At 32.9% G+C, this 20,253-nt stretch overlaps 1 protein-coding gene across 4 annotated transcripts in view; it reads right to left on the bottom strand.

Moving 5' to 3' along the window:
* The window catches only part of PEK (pancreatic eIF-2alpha kinase), a 161,171-nt gene that overhangs the window by 28,300 nt on the left and 112,618 nt on the right, over positions 1–20,253 (bottom strand). The window contains exons 18-19 of one of the 4 annotated variants that reach the window (XM_085809294.1): positions 15,951–16,013; positions 2,886–3,317 (exon numbers count right to left, since the gene is read on the bottom strand). In XM_085809294.1, the coding sequence (XP_085665420.1) occupies positions 3,144–3,317; positions 15,951–16,013 (237 nt within the window). In that variant the 3' untranslated portion in view covers positions 2,886–3,143. The other 3 variants (XM_085809295.1, XM_085809297.1, XM_085809296.1) reach the window with 3 other exon arrangements.

Raw genomic sequence — 20,253 nt, 5'->3', positions numbered from 1 at the left:
TTGATCAATTTGGGTCTTAATTTCCTCTTCTTCCATAGGGGATGTTCTATAAGGTCTTAATGATACAGGCAAATCAGAATTTAAATTAATTTGTTGAGGTTCAATATTAATTTTTCCTACATCATACTTATTTTTAGAAAACACAGATGAATAATCATTTAAGAATTTTTCCAAGTTATACTCTTTGTTATCGACAGTATTAGAAACAGCATTTTTCACATAAATGTTAGACTGAGAAACTAATTCCTTTGGATTTGTAGTCCGAGATTTACAGGTTGGAAAATTTCTTAAATCATCATCATTATTAACACATGGATAAACATTTGTTGTACCACCTTGGAGGTGTAGAGATATGGCTCGGCTGTCAAAATGGCAGTCATCATTAAGTACGATAGCTCTCTGTTTAATTTTTAAATTAGTACAATCAATACTCAAATAATTTGCATTCATAAAGTCGTAAAATTACATAATTCAAATTATTATCAAGAATAAACAAGGTAATTTGGTTACTAATCCGTCCAATTTTCATTTGTATACAACATATTTTGTTGAAGATTATTTTTCCTTTAGTTTGGGTTACTGAAAATGATCTAACTCTTTGTACTTTTAAACGTAATTGTCTAGCTGTTTTGGAAGAAATTATTGATATGGTGGCACCACTGTCTACAACACACTCTAGACGTTTCTTATTGGACAAATATCACGACACCTTTAATAGTCGACTACTGTGAGGGGTTTCTGGGGTTGGTTTTATTGCAAGGGGCGTAACATTAGGTGTATCAGATCCCTCCACTCTGAAAGGACAAACCTGAAACCAGTGAAAGGCATTTGGGATTCCGTTCCGGGTGCAAAGTCTACAGGGACTGGGTGGCAATGGCAATCTATTTTGAGAATTAAAATTATGATGGCTTGTAAATCCTGGGCCATTGAACCGATTATAAAAATTACTTGGTCTCTGAAAACGTTGGAAATTGTTGGGTCTAGGAGAATCTTGTCTCACAGTAGTTTCATAGCTTGAAGCTGAAATTCTAGTTCTATTAAATCGATTGTAATCTTGGGGACTGTTCCCAATCGGAGTAACAAATCTGGGAGGTGCACTTTTGATTTGTTGATTTTCGCTAATCTTAATAAGCTTATGGACATGAGTAAGCCAAGAGATGGGGTCAGGGGGTGCGTTGATCGTCCTTAGGGATTTTAATTCTATAGGAAGGCCATCCGTCAGACCCTCCAAGATCATTTCATGAGTTAGATTTAATTTTTTACCAATATCTAATTTTTTTCGAAAATATCGCGTTATGTCCTCTTTATGATTGTACTTGTAATTGGCAAAATCACCAAACGTAGTTAAAGTGGGGTCGAAAAAATTTTCCTTTAAAATTTGGACTAATTAACATATTTAGTAATTTTATGGCAGTTTTTGACATATACACTAAGTGTACCTATAATACCTTTTAGATATCGAGCTACATTATTAAGCATCCACGTTTCATCTTTATCTAAATGAGTTTTGTTAAAGTACTCAAGCCATGAATTTATATCCATATCATTCTGCACGTCAAAGGGAATTATACTTGTTTCAGGTTCAGCGCTAGCTGCCCTTAATGAATCATCCGGATCAGAGATGTTTTCCTTAGCCATTATTCTCTTAATAATACTTTCATAAATAAAACTAACTCAAAAATAATACTCTTTAAATTTTCCCAAAACAATATTAAAACCAAAATACATCCTTTAAATACCAAATTTAAAATACATTTATACCAAAATAATACTTTTTAAAATTTTCAAAATAAAAACACTATTATTAAATCAGTAATTATAATTCAATAATAATAATATCATTTGCATCGCCAATCTTTTTACTAATTGCTTCTATTTGACTTATTGTGACGAGAATACGAGTGATGAAATCGACACGAAAATACACATTTTTGTGCACTCTTGATTAGATTTTCGCAAAACACGATCAATCACCACACAAGCCAAAGCTCTCGAGAGCAACACAGAATGGCGTAGACGTAGGGAAAGATTTCTATCCTCAAAAGTAGGTCAACGGTAAGAGCACATTTGATGAATGACGAACTTTCGATGGAAACACAAATCACGCATCACAGGGGGCAGAAGGGTGCTTCTCTGGACGTAAAATAATCTGCAGAATACCAGAATACAGGTAACAGAAGGATGATTCTCTTGAAGCAAGAACGCGTACAGAAAAATGTAGAAACATAGAAGTCGCACAGCGGCAAATTCATCTTAAGTGCGTAACATTTTATCCGTATAATCCTTGGGGTAACTTCTTTTTTAGATAATCCCTTTGAAGGTGGTATCCTACCGGCTTTCTGAAATGTAATTTCTCATACATTATTTGTTTTGTGCAGCTGGGGCAACAGGAATGAGACAAATTTTGGAATATAAAGTGGTAGGTTTATTTTAGCATCCATCTCACAAGCGTTCTCCTCGTACCTTGAGCAGAAGACCTACTTATACATATGTGTACGTCACGAGGCTCCTCCAATCAGCGATATTAATTGAAATCACGAGGTGATGCTATCTTCTCATCAGGAGTGTTCTTAAGTACTTTATGTAATATGACAGATTTATGAGTTTGGCGATTTGGCGGGCGCCAACAGGTTAATATATTTTATACTAAAGAAAGGATTTCGCCAAAATTTAGGAAATATATTTTATACTAAAGAAAAAATTTCGCCAAAATTTAGGAACAGGGATGCAATTTAGGTAGAGAATTGCCAACACATTATTAAGCAATATTAATAGAATTTAATTTAATCAATTGATTTATAAATATCATTACATATATATGCATTTATTTTGACCGTTGCATCAATGCAACACCAGTGGCTAATGGGTTAGTAATAAACAAAGAGCATTTTTTCCCACAATGTTTATTGACGAATATCAAATATGAACTAATACATATACATAATTATGACATCACCGTTTCTTTTTACAAACACTACTGCCATCTATTGGCGATCGGAGGACACAGTCATAAACTTATATTTAACAAGATGGTTTTGTGATAGCTGTACAATATCAGCTGAAGTCCTACACCTCATTGTGAGAATCTATACTTCAGTAGATGACCTCTACTTCCTCCTTATCAATGAAAATATCCATTCCCATCAGGCCAACTTCATTAATGAGCATGGGGTTTGTACACATTTCTGCACGTGGAAATTAAGTACTTTTAACCCGTTCAAGACAGTCACCTTTGTTACCGAAGCGTTCTCTTGAGACAGTGTGTTAACCGGATACGTCGTCTTGTGGGGATGCGTAATTCGCGCTGCTAAGCCTAACTTTGGAAAAAAATTCGTATAAATTAAATTTCTCATCCAATTGTTCCAATTTTTGGTACATTATGAGAAGAACATTCAGGTAAATGTCAGAATTAATTTTAAACCTTTATTGTTATATTTTCCTTAAAAATTTTATAAAATACTCATTCTAGAATAATATAATTTTTCTTTCATCCCACAATTAAATATATATGGAAAAGTATATAAACAATTGCAGATTTTATTTAACACAAAACATAATTAAAATTAAAACATATCAAACTGTCTTCCATAAAAATTAAATGTGCAAACAGCGAAAAGGAAGCAATATTTCAAAAGCGAGACAGTGTATGATATTCTTTGAAACATGGGTGTACGCAAAGTCCAACGTTGCAAATGTCACAGAAATAGAATATCAGCAAATTTGGCTCATTTAGCATTCGTGCATCTTCTACGGTCAGATAGTGCTTTCGTTTTGCCGCTAAAAAATAGAACACCTGCAATAAAACATTAAAAAAAAACTTTCGCTAAGCCATACAAAATATTCGTCTCAATGCCGGAAAAATCTAAGTGTAATGAAAAAAGTCTCTAATGATAGAACACCTACTCCACTATACGGGGATAAAAAAAGAAAATAAATAAATTAAAAAGTATTCCAGAGCATCGAGAACATGTTAATTTTTTTATATGAAATGATGTAGTAGGAGCCATCGTGTTACTCAACACTAACGAATTAGCACTTGTGTTATATTCTATGTTCAGATACTTATATCACAAAAATAAAAAGTACCTCAAAGCACTGAGAACACGTGCATTTGTTCATATCAAATGACGCAGTTAAAGAGACATTACATTGCTCAACACCCACCCATGAATCTCCTTCTCATTCCGAAACAAAATATCAAAAATAAAAAACATTGCATAGGAATGAAGGTACACATACTTAACTTTTGATATATTTCTCCATAACAGAGATACAGCTACATCTAGTGGCAACAAAAAATACTAATTAAACGTTCTATCTAAAAAGTCAGATGTGATACGCCCGGCCATAGAGTGAATTAAATGGAGATTCAAATATGACACACCCGGCTAGGAGGTAATGTTTGACGCTGATGCACATATGACATGCCCGTACTGAATGGGTTAAGGACTTTCAAGGACCATTAATGAAAAAAATTAAGGACCTATCAGCAAATAGGAGCTGAATAAATTAAATTCAATCAAGAACTTCACTCTTGTAATAACACTCTAAGAATAAAATAGATCTGTAAGTAGGATACATTCTTATTAAACACAATTTAATAAACATAACTGTAAAACAAATTTGACAATAAAATCCACTTTACAAAATTTATCAAGTAGCATTAAATATCTTACACGTATAATAGTTAGACATATTTGAAAGATTAGGGACATTTTTATTCATGGTTTACTAACAGTTAGCCTTATGTTGATTTTCTTTTGTCTCATTTTGCCAAGTATTTACTCAGTCTAAAGGCTTAGTAAATAAGCAGGTAGATTTTATTTCAAATGGCATACGTTAAAATGAGAAATAAAATTATAATCAGCATAATTTTTATCAGAAGACTGGCTGTCGCAAGTGCTGCTGCTTGCCTAGAGAGATACCTGTTGATGAGAACAAACCTAAAAGCCTGATGTAGGCATGGTTGGCAAGTTTTGAAAGTTAGTTGTATTCCATCTGTCTGACACAGTTAGTGTTGTAGCTTCATGTAGAGTTTCTGGGATTATAACCCAGTTAATATATTTAAGGCTCCAATAAGCCACTAATGCAACCAGAGGTGATAAGTTGTTTTGTATTATTTTAATTCTCACTAGATGCAAAGAATAAGTTTTACAATAATTTTTACATTTTTGTGCTGCACCTTGTGACTATTATAAAGATTAATGAAAGGCAATAACTTGCTTTAATATGCAGAGATAACTTTTAAAGGTGAGCGGTTAGTTACAAATAATTAAATTAGGTAGTTAAATACCCTTAATCATGATAGATTTACATGACTACTATTAAATTTTATTTATTTATTAAAAACATTTGTTAAAAAATAACTACTAAAATTTCAATTTAATACCATATCACAGTTTAAAATACATGCAATTTATGATACAGATTAAATTTAAACGGTATTATGATAATTAAAACATTTATGTTTTATAACGACAACACACAACAAAATATTTATGCATCTTTTTAATTTGAAGGCCTTCTCAGACATTTTGGCTAATTTATATCAATTTCTTCACTTTAAACATCTTTTCTAACAATTGGAAATATGTTTCAATACACAAACCAATGTTTCCATTAGTTTATGCATGCTTTATATCCTAGCTTGCCAATAACTCAACAGTGTACTTAACAAGGGTTTAATAAAGTTAAATAATCCAAAACCTATGATATGCATGAAGCAAATTATGGCTATGTCTAAAAGTAACTATAAAGTCATATAAAGATTTAAATAAACCTCTTATTTCAAAAGAACTCGGAACAGACAGGCACATTCTTATGTTGACAAAATCAACTACCGCTTGTGCTGATGCAATTAAACAGGAACAGTGAAATTCAAACTAAAAATGTGGAATAGTAGTCAAAGACTACACACATTTGAATTTTAATCTATGCTGGCTCAGGAACACTATCGTAATAACAAATTCAAATGTTAGCAGCGATAACGCAAAGAAGAATAAATACAAATTATCAGAGCTGGTAGGAACTAAGGCACATCCAAGAGGAGGGCAAAAGCACTCCGCCTTATAATCCAAAAATCTGTTTAAAAAATATCTGATTTGCATTGTGGTAAGGAAATGGAAAGGGGAAGTTATAGCAAAGGCATACTTGCCAACCTATGATACTCAACAATCAGAAGATTTTCTTAAGAAATCAGGAGATTTTTCACAATGTTAAAAAGACTTTTTAAATGATAAAAATATAGTTTTTAATAATGAATTAACTTTAAATAGTTACTAAGTCTTAAATGCAAGCAACACAAAAATACCTTAGACAAACATTTTTATTAGTTGTAATATATATATATATATATATATATATATATATAAAAGACACTTTAATCAGTTTTCATACAAATGTTACGAACAGTGGCAGATTTTGCTTTAGTTAAGAAACTTCATAATTTTGTTCATAGCAATTGCCACGTAGGCCTGCTTTCGCTAATAAAAGTTTTTCTAATGTGTCATCACTAATATTCTAGACAGTTCACTATATTTTAAAATTCCATCAGCACATTTCAGTTTTCCAATTAAACTCCACTGGGTGTCAATCCTAGCTGATTTTATAACTTCATCCAAGTTTTCTAATTGTAAATTGCAAAATTGCAACTGCAGTATATCAGTAGCAACATCAATATCATCATCTTTCATGACTAAACGAAGTAACACAGGAAATCTGTTCAAAAAGTACCTCATATCAGAAAAAGATGCATTTGCTAGAGCAGAAACATCACAAACTTTAGCATGCAAAATCACTTCATCGTTGACTGGAAATTTATGTAGTATGTAATCACATACTCGAGAGAAGTAACTTCTAACATGAAGATAAAACTTATTTTTGTCCTCTTCTGAAAGTTCTTCCACTACTTTTGTAGCTGCAGCTCCTATTACCAAATATTCATCTTTCATCTGATTTTCTATTTCACCATAAATCACATCATATGTAGAATTACAAGACAAAACACAGACTGGTTTTACAAACTTTGATAAAATGTCTTTAAACAGATCATAAATCATTGATTGCAAAACATGAATTAATGGAATTCTGCTTTGTAGAATTGTGTTAAGAACATCGAATGATGGCAAAATGAATTGTAAAAAAAAGCAATAAGCTTTGTTAAGGTCTGAAGAAAAAAACATAAATATTCGTTCTTCACAAGATAAACTTACACTAAGCGGAAAATGTTTCGTGTGTTGAGCAATTTTTTTATTTTCAAAGAAATTTGTATCAGCTTTACGCTTATATTTTGCAGTATTATTTTGAGAACTGCCAGTTGAATTGCTGAATGGTGCAGAAATTCTTTATTTTTCTCAACCCTATTTTTAACAACGGAAGTAGTAACTACATCTCCATTTACTTTAGGTACTTCATAACTTTCAATAGAGCCTTTTATCTTAACTCTCGAAGCATTTACTTCTTCTTTAAAAAATGCAAGAAGTGGGTTCCATTGATCGAGGATTCTAGATAAGCATTTCTTTAAAGACAGCCAGCGTGTACACACGTTTCAAAATATTTCTCATTTTAGTATTATGCAGCTATTGGAACTGTTTCAATTTTCCCTTTCTTTTAGAACTCCTTTCAAGATAATAATAAATATCAACAATGTGTTCATCCACATTTATTGGTAAAGAAGCTGCCCCTTTTTCAGCTGCTAAATTTAAGAGGTGACAGGTGCACCTCATAATCTGCAAATCTGAATTTGCCTTTCTCAAGATGCTTGCAACACCAGTCTTCAAGCCTACCATTACTGGTGCATTATCGGCACCAAGTGCTAAGCAATTATCCAGAGGGACTGCATTTTCTTTTAAAGTTTTAATAATTAGCTGTGCTATATTAAAGCCTGTCGAATGTCCTTCTAAAGTGGGCACAGAAAGTAAACTGCACTCAATTTCTGAAGACACTGGAATAAAAAAAGAAACAACAATTGGATACAGTTTTGAATTGATATTATTGCTTCCACCTGTAGAGAGGCAGAATGGAGCTGTTTTAATGCAATCAATAACTGAAGATTTTTTTTTTTTTTCCAAACCCATTTCTTTAACAATTGCACCTGATTTGGTCCTTGCACTTGAGTATTTCTTAGCGATTTCACTATCAGGAAATATTTTTCTACATAAAGCTGCTGCGTAATCCGATGCATTCAGTGGCAGGTTGTGCTCCAGTAAAAAGGCAGAGAACAGACATTCTGCATTAATCACTTTTTAATCTTTTGTTTTCGAAGAAAAATTTAATTTTTTGCTTTTTTCAAAACAACTCATGTTGTCCTTGTGTTTTTGTGTATGCACATGTTTGAGAACATCTGCCCTTCTACCATGCAAAATCGAAAAATCGCAACGACAGATGGTACACATCGCAAATTTATTACACTCCTTTGAGGAAATAATGGAAGGAAAGTCAACTGTGTACGATTTTTGAATATGTGCACGAGTATTTCACCTTTCTCGCAGACATAACAAAAGATGATAATTTCCAAAACTATTTCCTGAAGGCACGTGTACTCACGCAACTCAGGATAAGATGAACAAAATAACGAAAGAACATCCAAATAATGGCCAACGGGCTTGAGCTTGCTTTGTGCTCATTGGCTAATATATGCCAGATGAAATGCAGTAAAGCTCAATGCCCATTGGAGAACTGGAGAACGACGTTTCTGGAAACGTGTGCTGTCACTCACAAAGGAGAAATTCTCATCTGATTCGCAAGGTTTTATTTTAGATATAATCTAGAGAAAATTCAGTTGCTTTCAGACGTCCAAAATCACTTTTTTTTTGTTTTGTTCATATAACGAAGTATTAAGGCAAGTTCCATAAAATCGTGAGAAATATTAAGAATAAGAAAATGTTGGGAGAACTATATTGTAAATTGGATTGGCGGCAGAGTGGGCGAAAATCGGGAGTCTCCCGCCTAAATCAGGAGAGTTGACAACTCTGCAAAGGCTAAAATTATAAACAACTGGTTAATTTGCATAATAATAACTGTACATATCTTTGAAGAATAATTTTCTTCCTCTTTATGTATTCAGTTTCTTTTTTCAATACGTTTCCTCTTCACTTCAGAATTTTTGGAATTAATTAAAGATTTCTATTATTCCAAAAAACTAAATGCATTTAGAATTTAAAGATAAAAGCTGCTAATTTTATTTAGTAATATGAAAACTGAGAATAAATATGAAATGATATGTGGTCAGGGCTGGTTTCAGAACTGATAAAGCAGGATTTTTAGAATTTAGTGACACACCAACCAACAAAATCCAGAAATGGCAAAACTTAGCATTTAGGACATGGACTGGGAGGAGAATTTAGAACTGCACTAGGCAGTATAATTTAGGAAGCCACACAAGATGGCAGAATTTATAATCCACATAGATTACCTAAGGCAGGAAAATACCTAGTGCCAACCCTGTGTATGATCCATTGAGACATATAAGATGAATCTTTAAATTGTCAATTTTCAATTTCTTTATTAAAAGAAAAATTCTTTTTTATAAATGTCTGTCCACGCAAAAAGATTACAAACATTTTTGATATTTTCCATCCTTGCGTCAAGTGAAAAATTGAGAAAATAAAGGGAAGACAAACATGTTAAGAAAAAGACTTCTTGTATCAGAAGTACAACAATCAAAAATTTTGTTTTCAGTGTCCTTCAAAAAATTCTGCAAAATGTAAGAAATTCATCCAAACTCTCTGCAAAATACATCCATTATGTGTTAATAGAATGAAGACTTTTTCATTTTGTGACATTTTCTGGAGCCTTCTAGAATTGTGGGTCTGTAAATCTTGCCTTCAAATCCTAAACTTTCCAAGTTGCAGTGTCTAAAATCCTAAAGAAAAATTAAGCCTACAAATTCTGTAACGGGGGAAAAAAAAAGGCCAGAAATATTTTTTAAAAAAAATCAGTGGAAAAAAGTGTAAAATTAATTTTATAGAGAAAACTAATGCTTATTCTGACAATTCTGAGACAATTACATGGTTAGTTGGGGAAAATTCTTACCATGAAAAAATTTAAAGTAAGAAATTTTTAATTAATTACATAGCAATTTTGCTTTTTCTATGAATTGCTTTGTAAACTGTGCTTTACAGCATTTATTGCCTTATTTTTCAGATTCAAAATACTGTATAATATGTCACCCAAACGGAAAGTAATGTCACTTTATAATATGACATGGGAAAAAAAAATAAAAATGTTTTATTTTAATGTCATTCCTTAAATATAATTTCAATATATTACCATTATTTTAGTTAAATTTATCAATGTTATAATGAAATGCTATCAATGTTACCAATGTTTTAAAAAAAAAAATCGTCGAAAAATTCCCAGATCTCAGAATTAAAAATTTTCTATATAAACTGATTTTAAAATCGCCAAAATGTTGATAAGTCGCCAAATTTCGAGCTGTTTAATAAAGAATTCACACCCTTCAAAAGCGGAAAATTGTTTAAGAGCTCTTTATTACAAACAAATGACCCATGAACCCATTCAAAAGATAATCATAATTGTCAAGTGAAATCACCAAACATATACCTCCAAAATGATAATTCGCACTGAAAATAGCAGTCAGAAAAACAAAACAGAAATTTCAGATGAATAAAATTAAGGACCTTCTGACGATTTTGGCCAAAATTAAGGACTGTTAAGGACCAAAAAACCGATTTCAAAAAAAACCTAAGGACTTTTAAATACTCTTAAAGACCATACGGACTCTGGAGTATCTACAGAGTGAAGGAATTTCTCATACGGATTGGTCACCAAATTCCCCAGATTATAATTCACTGAAAATGTTTGGGATGTTCTCTTTCCATGTTAACATTTCTTTAACTTCAGCCAAACGGAAAGAGTCCTAAAGGAGAAATGGCCATTGCTAGTATCTGTGATGGCTAATCACCTCACTAAAAGCATGGGCAGTTTCTGTAATTTTGTCTGAAGTTCCGATGCTGCCAAATACATATAATTAATGCTTGTGTGTTACGTAATTAAAGTTTTGTTTGCCTGTCTTTAGCTCTGAACATTAATTTATTAATGATCTACATGTAATGTCATCATTTAATTCAAGAAAATTGTTATTTTTATCTTTGTACATAATGATTGCTTCAGGCATAAACATATTTGCTACCTTAATGTGCAATTTAGTTTTAATTTTTCATTTGTGTTGATTTTGCTATCACATGCTTAATTTTTGGAACCCGGTGCCTAATGATACCGAAATATACTTTCCAAAGTACTGCCATAATAAATCATAAGATAAATGGAATTAAAATTCGGATAGGAAACACCTTTTAAAACAGTCACACTTCTAAACTTTTCCATATTTGAGCAGTAAGCTCTTATACAGGGTGTCTCAAAAGGTCATCTACAAACCTTATGGGCTAGTCTGCTGATCATGGCAAATAAGTTTTGCATAGGAAGTTATCTCAAACTGTAACCAGCCACCACTACAGGGCGATGTTCGCAAGCATACTAGAAAGCGAAAACTGGGATCATTTAAGGCAAGGACAATGCAGGAGAAGTATGCATTGGTAAAGAAACTGACTGATATGCACAGAGAAAAAATAACCTCAGGCAAAGCAGTAAATGTGCGCCCTTGTATACAATGCAAGGTTATTTATTTACCTATTTGTGTGTGTGTGGGAGAATTAATAATAAATGATGTTTGAAAACATTGCATTATACAAATACGCACATATATATATTCTGCTAATTAAAAGTAACTATTTCAAGAGAAAATACAATAACTCTTACAATAATATTTAATTATAACTTCGTATATTCCACAAAGTGAAACATATATAATGATTAACAATTTTGAAATGGAAAACATTAAAAATATGCTTTTTGAAAAATGGCAAATATAACACCTATATTGTATTATAAATAAAACACCTGCTCAAAATTTTATGGCATAAACCTTTCAACCATATTTATAATTAAATTTTTCTTGCTTTTAAAGAAGCAAAATCATCAATAATTTTTTCAAAATCTATTTGATTACTTAACTTGTGTTCTATAGAGAGAATGGTCATGTTTGAAAGTTTTTCTTGGCCTAGTGAAGATTTTGTATAGTTTTTTTATTATTTTAAGTTTGCTAAAGCTTCTTTCGCCACTAGCTAGAGTAACTGGCAACATTAAAAAAATTCTTAACGCTGCTTCCAAATTCAGACAGGACTGAACTAAACTATAATCGTGAATTATTTTTACAAGTTCTAAGCACATAGCTGCTTTTGTGTCCCGAATTATTGAAATAGCATGGTTTTTAAAACTAGATATTTCTGACTGAATTTCTTCAGTGTTCATATCATTCAGATATTTATTTAAGTGGTAAGTTATAAGCTGCTGCCTTTATGATATTAATTGTTCACCAGTCAGAAACTGAAAATCAGAAAAGATTTCATTTAACTTTTCGTACCGCCATTTCAATTGTGAAATTAAAATGTCGAACACATCTTTAATTTCTATAAAATATATTTTCTCAAAACTACAATTTATATCAATTGATTCCTCACAATTTGATTTATTAATTTTTCGTTTCTCTTCAAATTCTGACGGCATATTCATCTCTAAAGCTGAAGTTTTACATTTTTTAAAAATGCATTGAGAGATATTTTCTTTTATTTCCTGTAATAAAAGATATAGTCCTTCTATTAAGCATGTGGCTCTATAGACAGTCATAGTTTTTTGACTGCAAGGTTTTATTTACTTTTTTGATTTCTTGCAGTATTAAATAACATAAACATAACAATTTAAAATCGATTTGTTTCAAAATGCTGTTATTTTCAGCCCATTGCAATGATTTGTGATTTAATGCCATATCTTTCAATAATCTATATACTTCTGTTATTTGTAGATCTAATTCTTTAACAGCATTTGCTCTTGATGACCATCGTGTATCCATATGAACTATTACTGTTGTTTTAAAATGGACATAAGTGCATCCCATCTACTTGTTGAAGATACAATAATAATAATAATAATAAATATAAATCCTCTGTTCTGTGCCAAAAATTAATTAACATACTTGAATCTGTTGCAATGGCACTTTTGCACACTAAATTTAAACTATGAGCCGAACAAGGAATATTTATAGCTTGATCGTTTCTTTGGCAAATAATGGTTTGCACGTCTTTGTGCAATCCAGCCACATTGACCCCATTATCATAACCTTGTCCTCGAACATTTTGAATGTTGAGGCCATCCTTTTCTAACTTATAAATAATTTCATTTGCTAAACCAATACCAGTTTTCTCTTTTGTTTCTATAAAATTTGTAAAGCTTTCTTTGGTAAAATATGGATTTGTCTTTTATGTACACATATCTAATAATCTGACACAGTTGCTCATGATGCGAAAAATCTGGTGTACAATCAAATATCAAAGAAAAATATTTCGCTTTTTTGATCCTAGAACGAACTTTAAATTGAACAAGACTACCTAAGTGTAATATATATATTCAGCTTGTACTTTATTAGACAGATAAAAAACAGATTCCTTTCTGTGATTAACTATGAGATAGGCAATGTTTCTATCATAATGACTTATTAATTTAATTAAATTTAAGAACATTCCTGCACTTGAACTGCCAATAATTCCATTTTTAAGAGGTAAATTGTGTTTTACACAAAACAAAATTATGTCTAATATAACGCGTAAGCTATGTCGCCACTTTTCTTTTTGTGATTCTACTGCTTTATGCAGAGAATCATCTATGAAACCACCTCCTTTAATTTTTTTCAAAGTATTTCCATTGAAGATAAGCATCCTGATGAAATGTAGAACTTTCGTGATCAGAAATTCGGTTTAAGTTTTTCCAATCTTTGAAACCACTTTTTGGATTGGAAATAGTAGAATCTGTCTTACTTTTAGTAAAAAGAATGCATGGAAAACAGAATGATGACAGATCTTTTTGAATAAATAAGGCAATTGCGATGTATACCTTCCCATGAGAACACATCTTAAAAAACCATTCTCTGGAAAATATTCTGCCTTCTTCTGAAGTAGATTCCTTTAAATCAGTATCTTGTCCTTGATCTGGTCCATGTTCTAAGAAAAAAATTTTTATTTTATCTGAAATTTTTGGTCATGATCATGAACATTGAAGTTAATCAGTTTAATGGTTACTTTATTCTCTTCATTTCCAGAAATTTCAATTACTTGCTTGCTTTTATTTGAATCAAAGTTGCTAGATTCTCCAACTCCAACCACATTTTCTTCTGAGCTATCTGCTATTACTTTTTTGATGAATTACCTATTTCATTTGAATTTCCACCAGCCAGTCTTGCAACTGTAAAGTGCAACTTTGACGAACGTAATTTCTTAATTTTTTCCTTCTTTTGTATTCAGCATCATTGGGTTTTTTCAAAGCCATCCATGAAAAATTCGAGTTTTTAATGATTTTGATTATTGCTTTTTGTCATAAGATAGTTAATACAAATATTGAATAGCTCGATCGAATAGCTAATTTGGCACCCCTTCTATTTGTTCACCTGAGGCAAGTGCCTCACCTGCCTCACCCTTCTCTCGGCCCTAGATATGTATTACGTTTACGGTACCGGGGCATGGAAAGAAATTAACAGACACACATACCTAGAGCTCTTCCAAAAAAGACTTCTTACTAAGTTATCAACTGTTTGGGCAATTGCATTGCAGATTAAGAGAGCCTTGAGCTTTTCAAATAAGCAGCCACATTTGCCAGTAATGTACTATATGCACACCTGCTGCAGAGGATTTGACATAGGCCAATTTGAACAAATTGTGAATTCATGCATTGATGTTGCAAAGCATGTATTGTGGTGGATCTTTGAAACTTTGAAAAGGAACTTTGAAAATTTTCTGTAAAAACTCATTTATTTCTTCATCCGTATCGTCAATTTTTTAAAAAATACAGTTATGTTAATGCCACTATCAACTTCTTTTCTTTGTGTGTTGATTGCATTGTTGCAGCACCACATGGTTTGACTATCACACTCAACTTCCAATGTAAAACTTAATCGTCATGGTCCATCAGACCAGCATATAAAGTTTGTAAATGGCTTTTTGGGGCACCCTTTATAAAACAAAACACTCTCAAGAAGAAGGCCAGAGGATATTACGAACTCCTTTAGTAAGAAGACTCTTTACTTAATTAGATATAATAGAATATTTACTGAACAATTCTAAAAATCTTTAACAACATGAAAAACAGAGAATTTATAATTTTTATAAATGATAAATCATAACTTTATTACCTAATATATGCTCTAACTTCCACAGAAGTCACTCACAGTAGAAGAAACATCGTTAACACAGATGCAAATTATAGCACATGTCAACACATATGTTTTGATTTATTTTTATCGGTTAAGCAAATGATATAACCAGCACTCCTATCCACGCTGTAGCAGTTACTGATAAACACTTGAAATTCTGGGTTCTAAAACAGGTTATAGTCACATGATCAGAAGATGGGGAAAACTGCATTTTCTGATCATGTGACTATAACCTGTTTACACTGCAACATGTAGTCAGATGACAGCAGCTGGTTAATAGATTGAAACTTAAAAGCTTTTTCTTCTTTGAGGGAAACAAAACATTCAAAGACATATCTACCAATTTTTGCTTTAAAACTTACTAAACTAATTAAGAAATCATGAAAATATATACTTTTGCTGAATTAGACACACTTAATTAGAAAACCTAAGTGGAAATAATAGGAAACTTTACATTAAAAAAAAACTGTTCACATTTAAGAGTACTACTTTCGAACATTTAAGAGTAATACTACACATACAGTACATTTAAGAGTAATACTACACATACAGTAAATTTAAGAGTAATACTTTCGAATTTAAAAAAGCAGCCTTAATACGAGCCATACTGCCTTACACGAAAACTTCTTACCCTGGATCTACATCAAGAAATAAAAAAGCATGTAAAACTCACCTCTTCAGGATAATTTTCAAGGAAATTATTTGGAAATTCTAATTTTCTAACAGACTTCAAAACCTAATAAAAAAAGCAAAACCATTTTAGAAAACTCGTCATGATTTTTGAAAGCATCATTTATCCCAATTGATCACAAAACCAAGCTAACACTTTTCTCTTCTTCCCTTTCAATTAAGGTTTCATTTTTATCCGAAGTATAGGAAAGGGCCTGGTGCTTTAAATGAGATTTCATTTTATATTCAAGATGACCTAATACAAAATACTATACATACATCTAACCAGAACATGGGAACATTTTAGTAGTATGGTAATAATTATGAAATTTTTAATTTCATTTATATGCAATAAACATTGTTTAATACAAGAGAAATAAATCAAATGAGTTAATGCCATAATTTGAAAAGTAGAACCATAAATTATACGAACACTTTATATAGCATCCTTATCACACATATCAGGAAAAATTATACATGAATTTTCATGGTTTCCTGTGACAGTTTACCCAATTCTTTAATCAATTCCCTATTCTTTTACATCTCTTCTGCTCATAATACAGCAGTTCTAAACAGCTTTTTCAATCATATAAATGCATGCAGACTGTCTTCGGGCCAATCGCACAGCAACCATAAATTTACTATTTTTGCTGCACATCTGCAGTCATCATTATATTAGAAAATGGAATTTGACACAAACTCTACTTTGTAAAAAAAAAAGTTCAAAGTTTACAAGAAAAAAATCTTGTTTAGTTACAGAAATGCAAATATTTACGAAGGAAATATCTGTAACGAATACAGAATCAGGCGAAACTGTTATTATTACACAAGATTCTGCAGGGATTTTGCTTAGTTTGTCTGTAATAAATGACCACATGGCTTGAAATAGGGAGGAAAGAGGCTGTCTCAAACAATCAGAAAGAAGCTCAAAATAGCGTTTTAGTGGGAGAATGAAGCCTCAGCCTGCGCCCCCCCCAAAAAGGCTTGCGGTTCTCTCAGTATTATTTGTCTCAATGTGTTTGTTATCTGCTTTACACTATATATAATTAAATTCTTTTAATGTTTATCTTGAAGTTCTAGTACACCATTGTTTAACGGCTGTTAGCCATTAAGTTCAAATCACAATGCTTGTGTCCCATTTAGTAAAACAACTGCAAATTTTCATACCATTTGAAATAATGAAGTTATTCATTACAAAAACATATCTGCATGTATATGCAATTAAACTGCTCTTATTCCGAAACAGAAGCAAATTTGTTACTTAAGTAGAAATGTTCTATCTATAGTCTAATACCTTCTCGTGTTAAATATTTTAATATATTTTAAAATATATTGCGTTAGAATATTTATATTTCTCATTGTACGGACAGTAATAACATTATTATCCGATACATGCTGTCATCCCAGCAGGAACTGCATTAGAATACTTTTCATTTTAGAGCACTAATACATCATATATGTTACTGTTGAAAATGAAGGTACTATTAAAAAAAATTGTGAAAATAACCACTGTAACAAAGCTAAAAATAAGATATAATTTCATTAATACATGCAATAAGTTTTACCATAAATGATTATATAATCACTGCATGTGCGTGTATACTGACACATATATACGTACATATAACACATTTCTGAATTTAATCCTAATAACAGAAGAGTACCCAGATTTTTAAATACTATGCAACATACTATGAACATTATGAAAAAAAAATTGTGTATCAAAAGAACAGCATGATTAAATTTAATTACCCCACATCCTGGCATATAATGCACACCTGTAACTTCAGACAACATTTTTTAATTTTTAGGTATATTTGCCATATAATGCACACTCTTTGTTACAAAGAAACCAGAAAGTTACAGGTACGATGCGACTGTCTTTTGCAACTGCCAAAGATTTTTCGCAGGTTTTCTAACAATGTTATACAGAACAAAGTCCATAATCTGGACGTCCATTATCCGGAATGATCTATAATCCGGACCTCAAAGCCACAAACTTACGCATGTGTGTAAAGCCACTAAAGCGTTTACCCATGCGCACTTCCAATACTGAAGAAAGTGACAGAGAGGTTAGTGAAAACGCAAAAATTTCGATTGACAAGTTAGTCGCTATTCTCGACACAGCAATTACAGGACTGGAACTTTGTAACTGAACAACAAATTATGTCTGTTTATAGAATTAAAGAGAAAATATCAGCACAAAAAATGAAGCAACTTAAACAACTTGCATAGAGAGAAATATTTAATAAAATAAACAAATAAATATTAAGCTTTTTTTTAAATTTTGATACCCTTTAGACCATAATTGATCTTTATTTCATAAATTACGGTTTCATATATTTAATTGTATAATTTCTGCATGCCATCTTACAAGATTTAAATTGATGATCTATAATCCAGGAAATCCCCTAATCCGGAATCGCCAAAGTCCCGACGAGTCCGGATTACGGACTTTGTACTGTACTGAATTGACTAGCAATAAGGGGAATAATATGCATGGAAGGGGGAATGCTTGTGGGAGTAAATAATTCTGTAAAGAGGGTGGGTTGTATTCAATGCAGTATGCACAAGGATGCTATTAGATGGTTCTGGGAAAAGATGGGAAATAATTTGGGATATGAATGTACTTACAACCTGAATGAATTCGCAGAATTAGGAATCAAATGTTTTCTCTTTCCGTGGTCAATTGAAGCCATGATTTTGAAGTGAACATCAAAGGCAAATCATGTTTGCTTTAGTTGATATACAGTTGATCTGTGTTAATTTTAGTAGTAAATATGGTTCCTGCCAAATGAAAGACATAGTGCTGGTTTCAAATGCAAAGTCGTCCAGTTAGCAAAAGAAAATGGAAATTGTGCTGCACCAAGGATGTTTGGTATTGGTGAAAGCTCCATATGTTAGTGGGAGAAAAATTACATTGTGATAATTAATATACCAAAGAATGAATGTGCCTTACAGAAAGAAGTAATGAAATGGCATATTGAGGAAGAAAGTATTGTGAACTTGGTTTTTGAAAATCGCCAGAAACAGCATTTAAGTTCAGTAGAAATCCAAACTTTTATATGCTCATCTTTTCCTTATTTTTAAACATATCATTTTTACACAGTCCAGTCACATTAATGTGACCATCTGTCAAAAGCCAGAATAACCACCTTTCGCAGAGCGGACTGCTGCGAGACGTGCAGGAAGAGAGTCACATAGGTCCCTGAAGGTGTTCTCTGGGATGTTGAGCCATGCCGACTCTAATGCCATGGCCAGCTGCGCTAGATTACGCGGTTGAGGATCCATGGCGCGAACAACTCGATCGAGATGGTCCCACAGATGCTCAATTGGGTTTAAGTCAGGTGAGTTTGCTGGCCAGGGGAGGACGGTAAACTCATCCTGGTGCTCTTCGAACCACGCACGTACACTGGCAGCTGTATGGCACCTCGCATTGTCCTGCTGGAAGATGCCATCATCCTGAGGAAAAACAATGCGCATGTAGGGGTGAACATGGTCCGCAAGGACAGATGCGTACTTGTATTGATCCATTGTGCCTTCCACAATGATCAGTGAACCTAGAGAATGCCAGGAAAACATTCCCCAGACCATAATGCTCCCGCCTCCAGCTTGGGCCGTTCCGGCAATGGTTGCAGGGTGGTTCCTTTCAGAGGTTTCACGCCTTATACGCCAACGTCCATCTGTCCGATGGAGCATAAAACGTGATTCATCCGAAAACGCAACCTGTCGCCACTCAGTGGACATCCAGCTGCTGTACTGGCGTGCAAATTCTAGCCTTCGCCGTCGATGAACAGCAGTCAGCATAGGTGCACGAACCAGGCGTCTGCTTCGGAGGCCCAGACGCAGCAATGTTCGCTGAATAGTACTTTGGGAGACACTTTTGGTAGCCCCTTGGTTCATTTTGGTGGTCAGTTGCTCAACGGTAGCCCGTCTATCTGCCCGAACGCATCTCCGCAACCGTCGTTCGCCTCTGTCATCTATGGCCCGTGGTGCACCACATTTGCCACGTCGCTGATTTTGGACAGTCCCATTTTGCCATGCACGGTACACTTTTACCACGGCGGCACGCGAACAGTTCACAAACTCAGCCGTTTCGGAAATGCTTCCACCCTTGGCCCGAAAGCCAATGATCATGCCCTTTTGGAAGTCGGATAAATCGCTTCGTTTCTGCATTACGCCAATGATTGAAATGTTTTCCGAAGCCCTCACACACCCTTTATATACGCTCAACTGCACTGTGCTGCCACCTGCCTTCTGTGATTGGTTATTTAACTCTGACATGGAAAGTACGTGGTGGTCACATT

The sequence above is a fragment of the Stegodyphus dumicola genome, chromosome X2 (genome assembly GCF_044657685.1).
Source record: "Stegodyphus dumicola isolate Sdum_Otavi_A_Nest chromosome X2, ASM4465768v1".
NCBI lineage: Eukaryota > Metazoa > Arthropoda > Arachnida > Araneae > Eresidae > Stegodyphus > Stegodyphus dumicola.
This window is presented reverse-complemented; position numbering and strand designations above follow the sequence as displayed.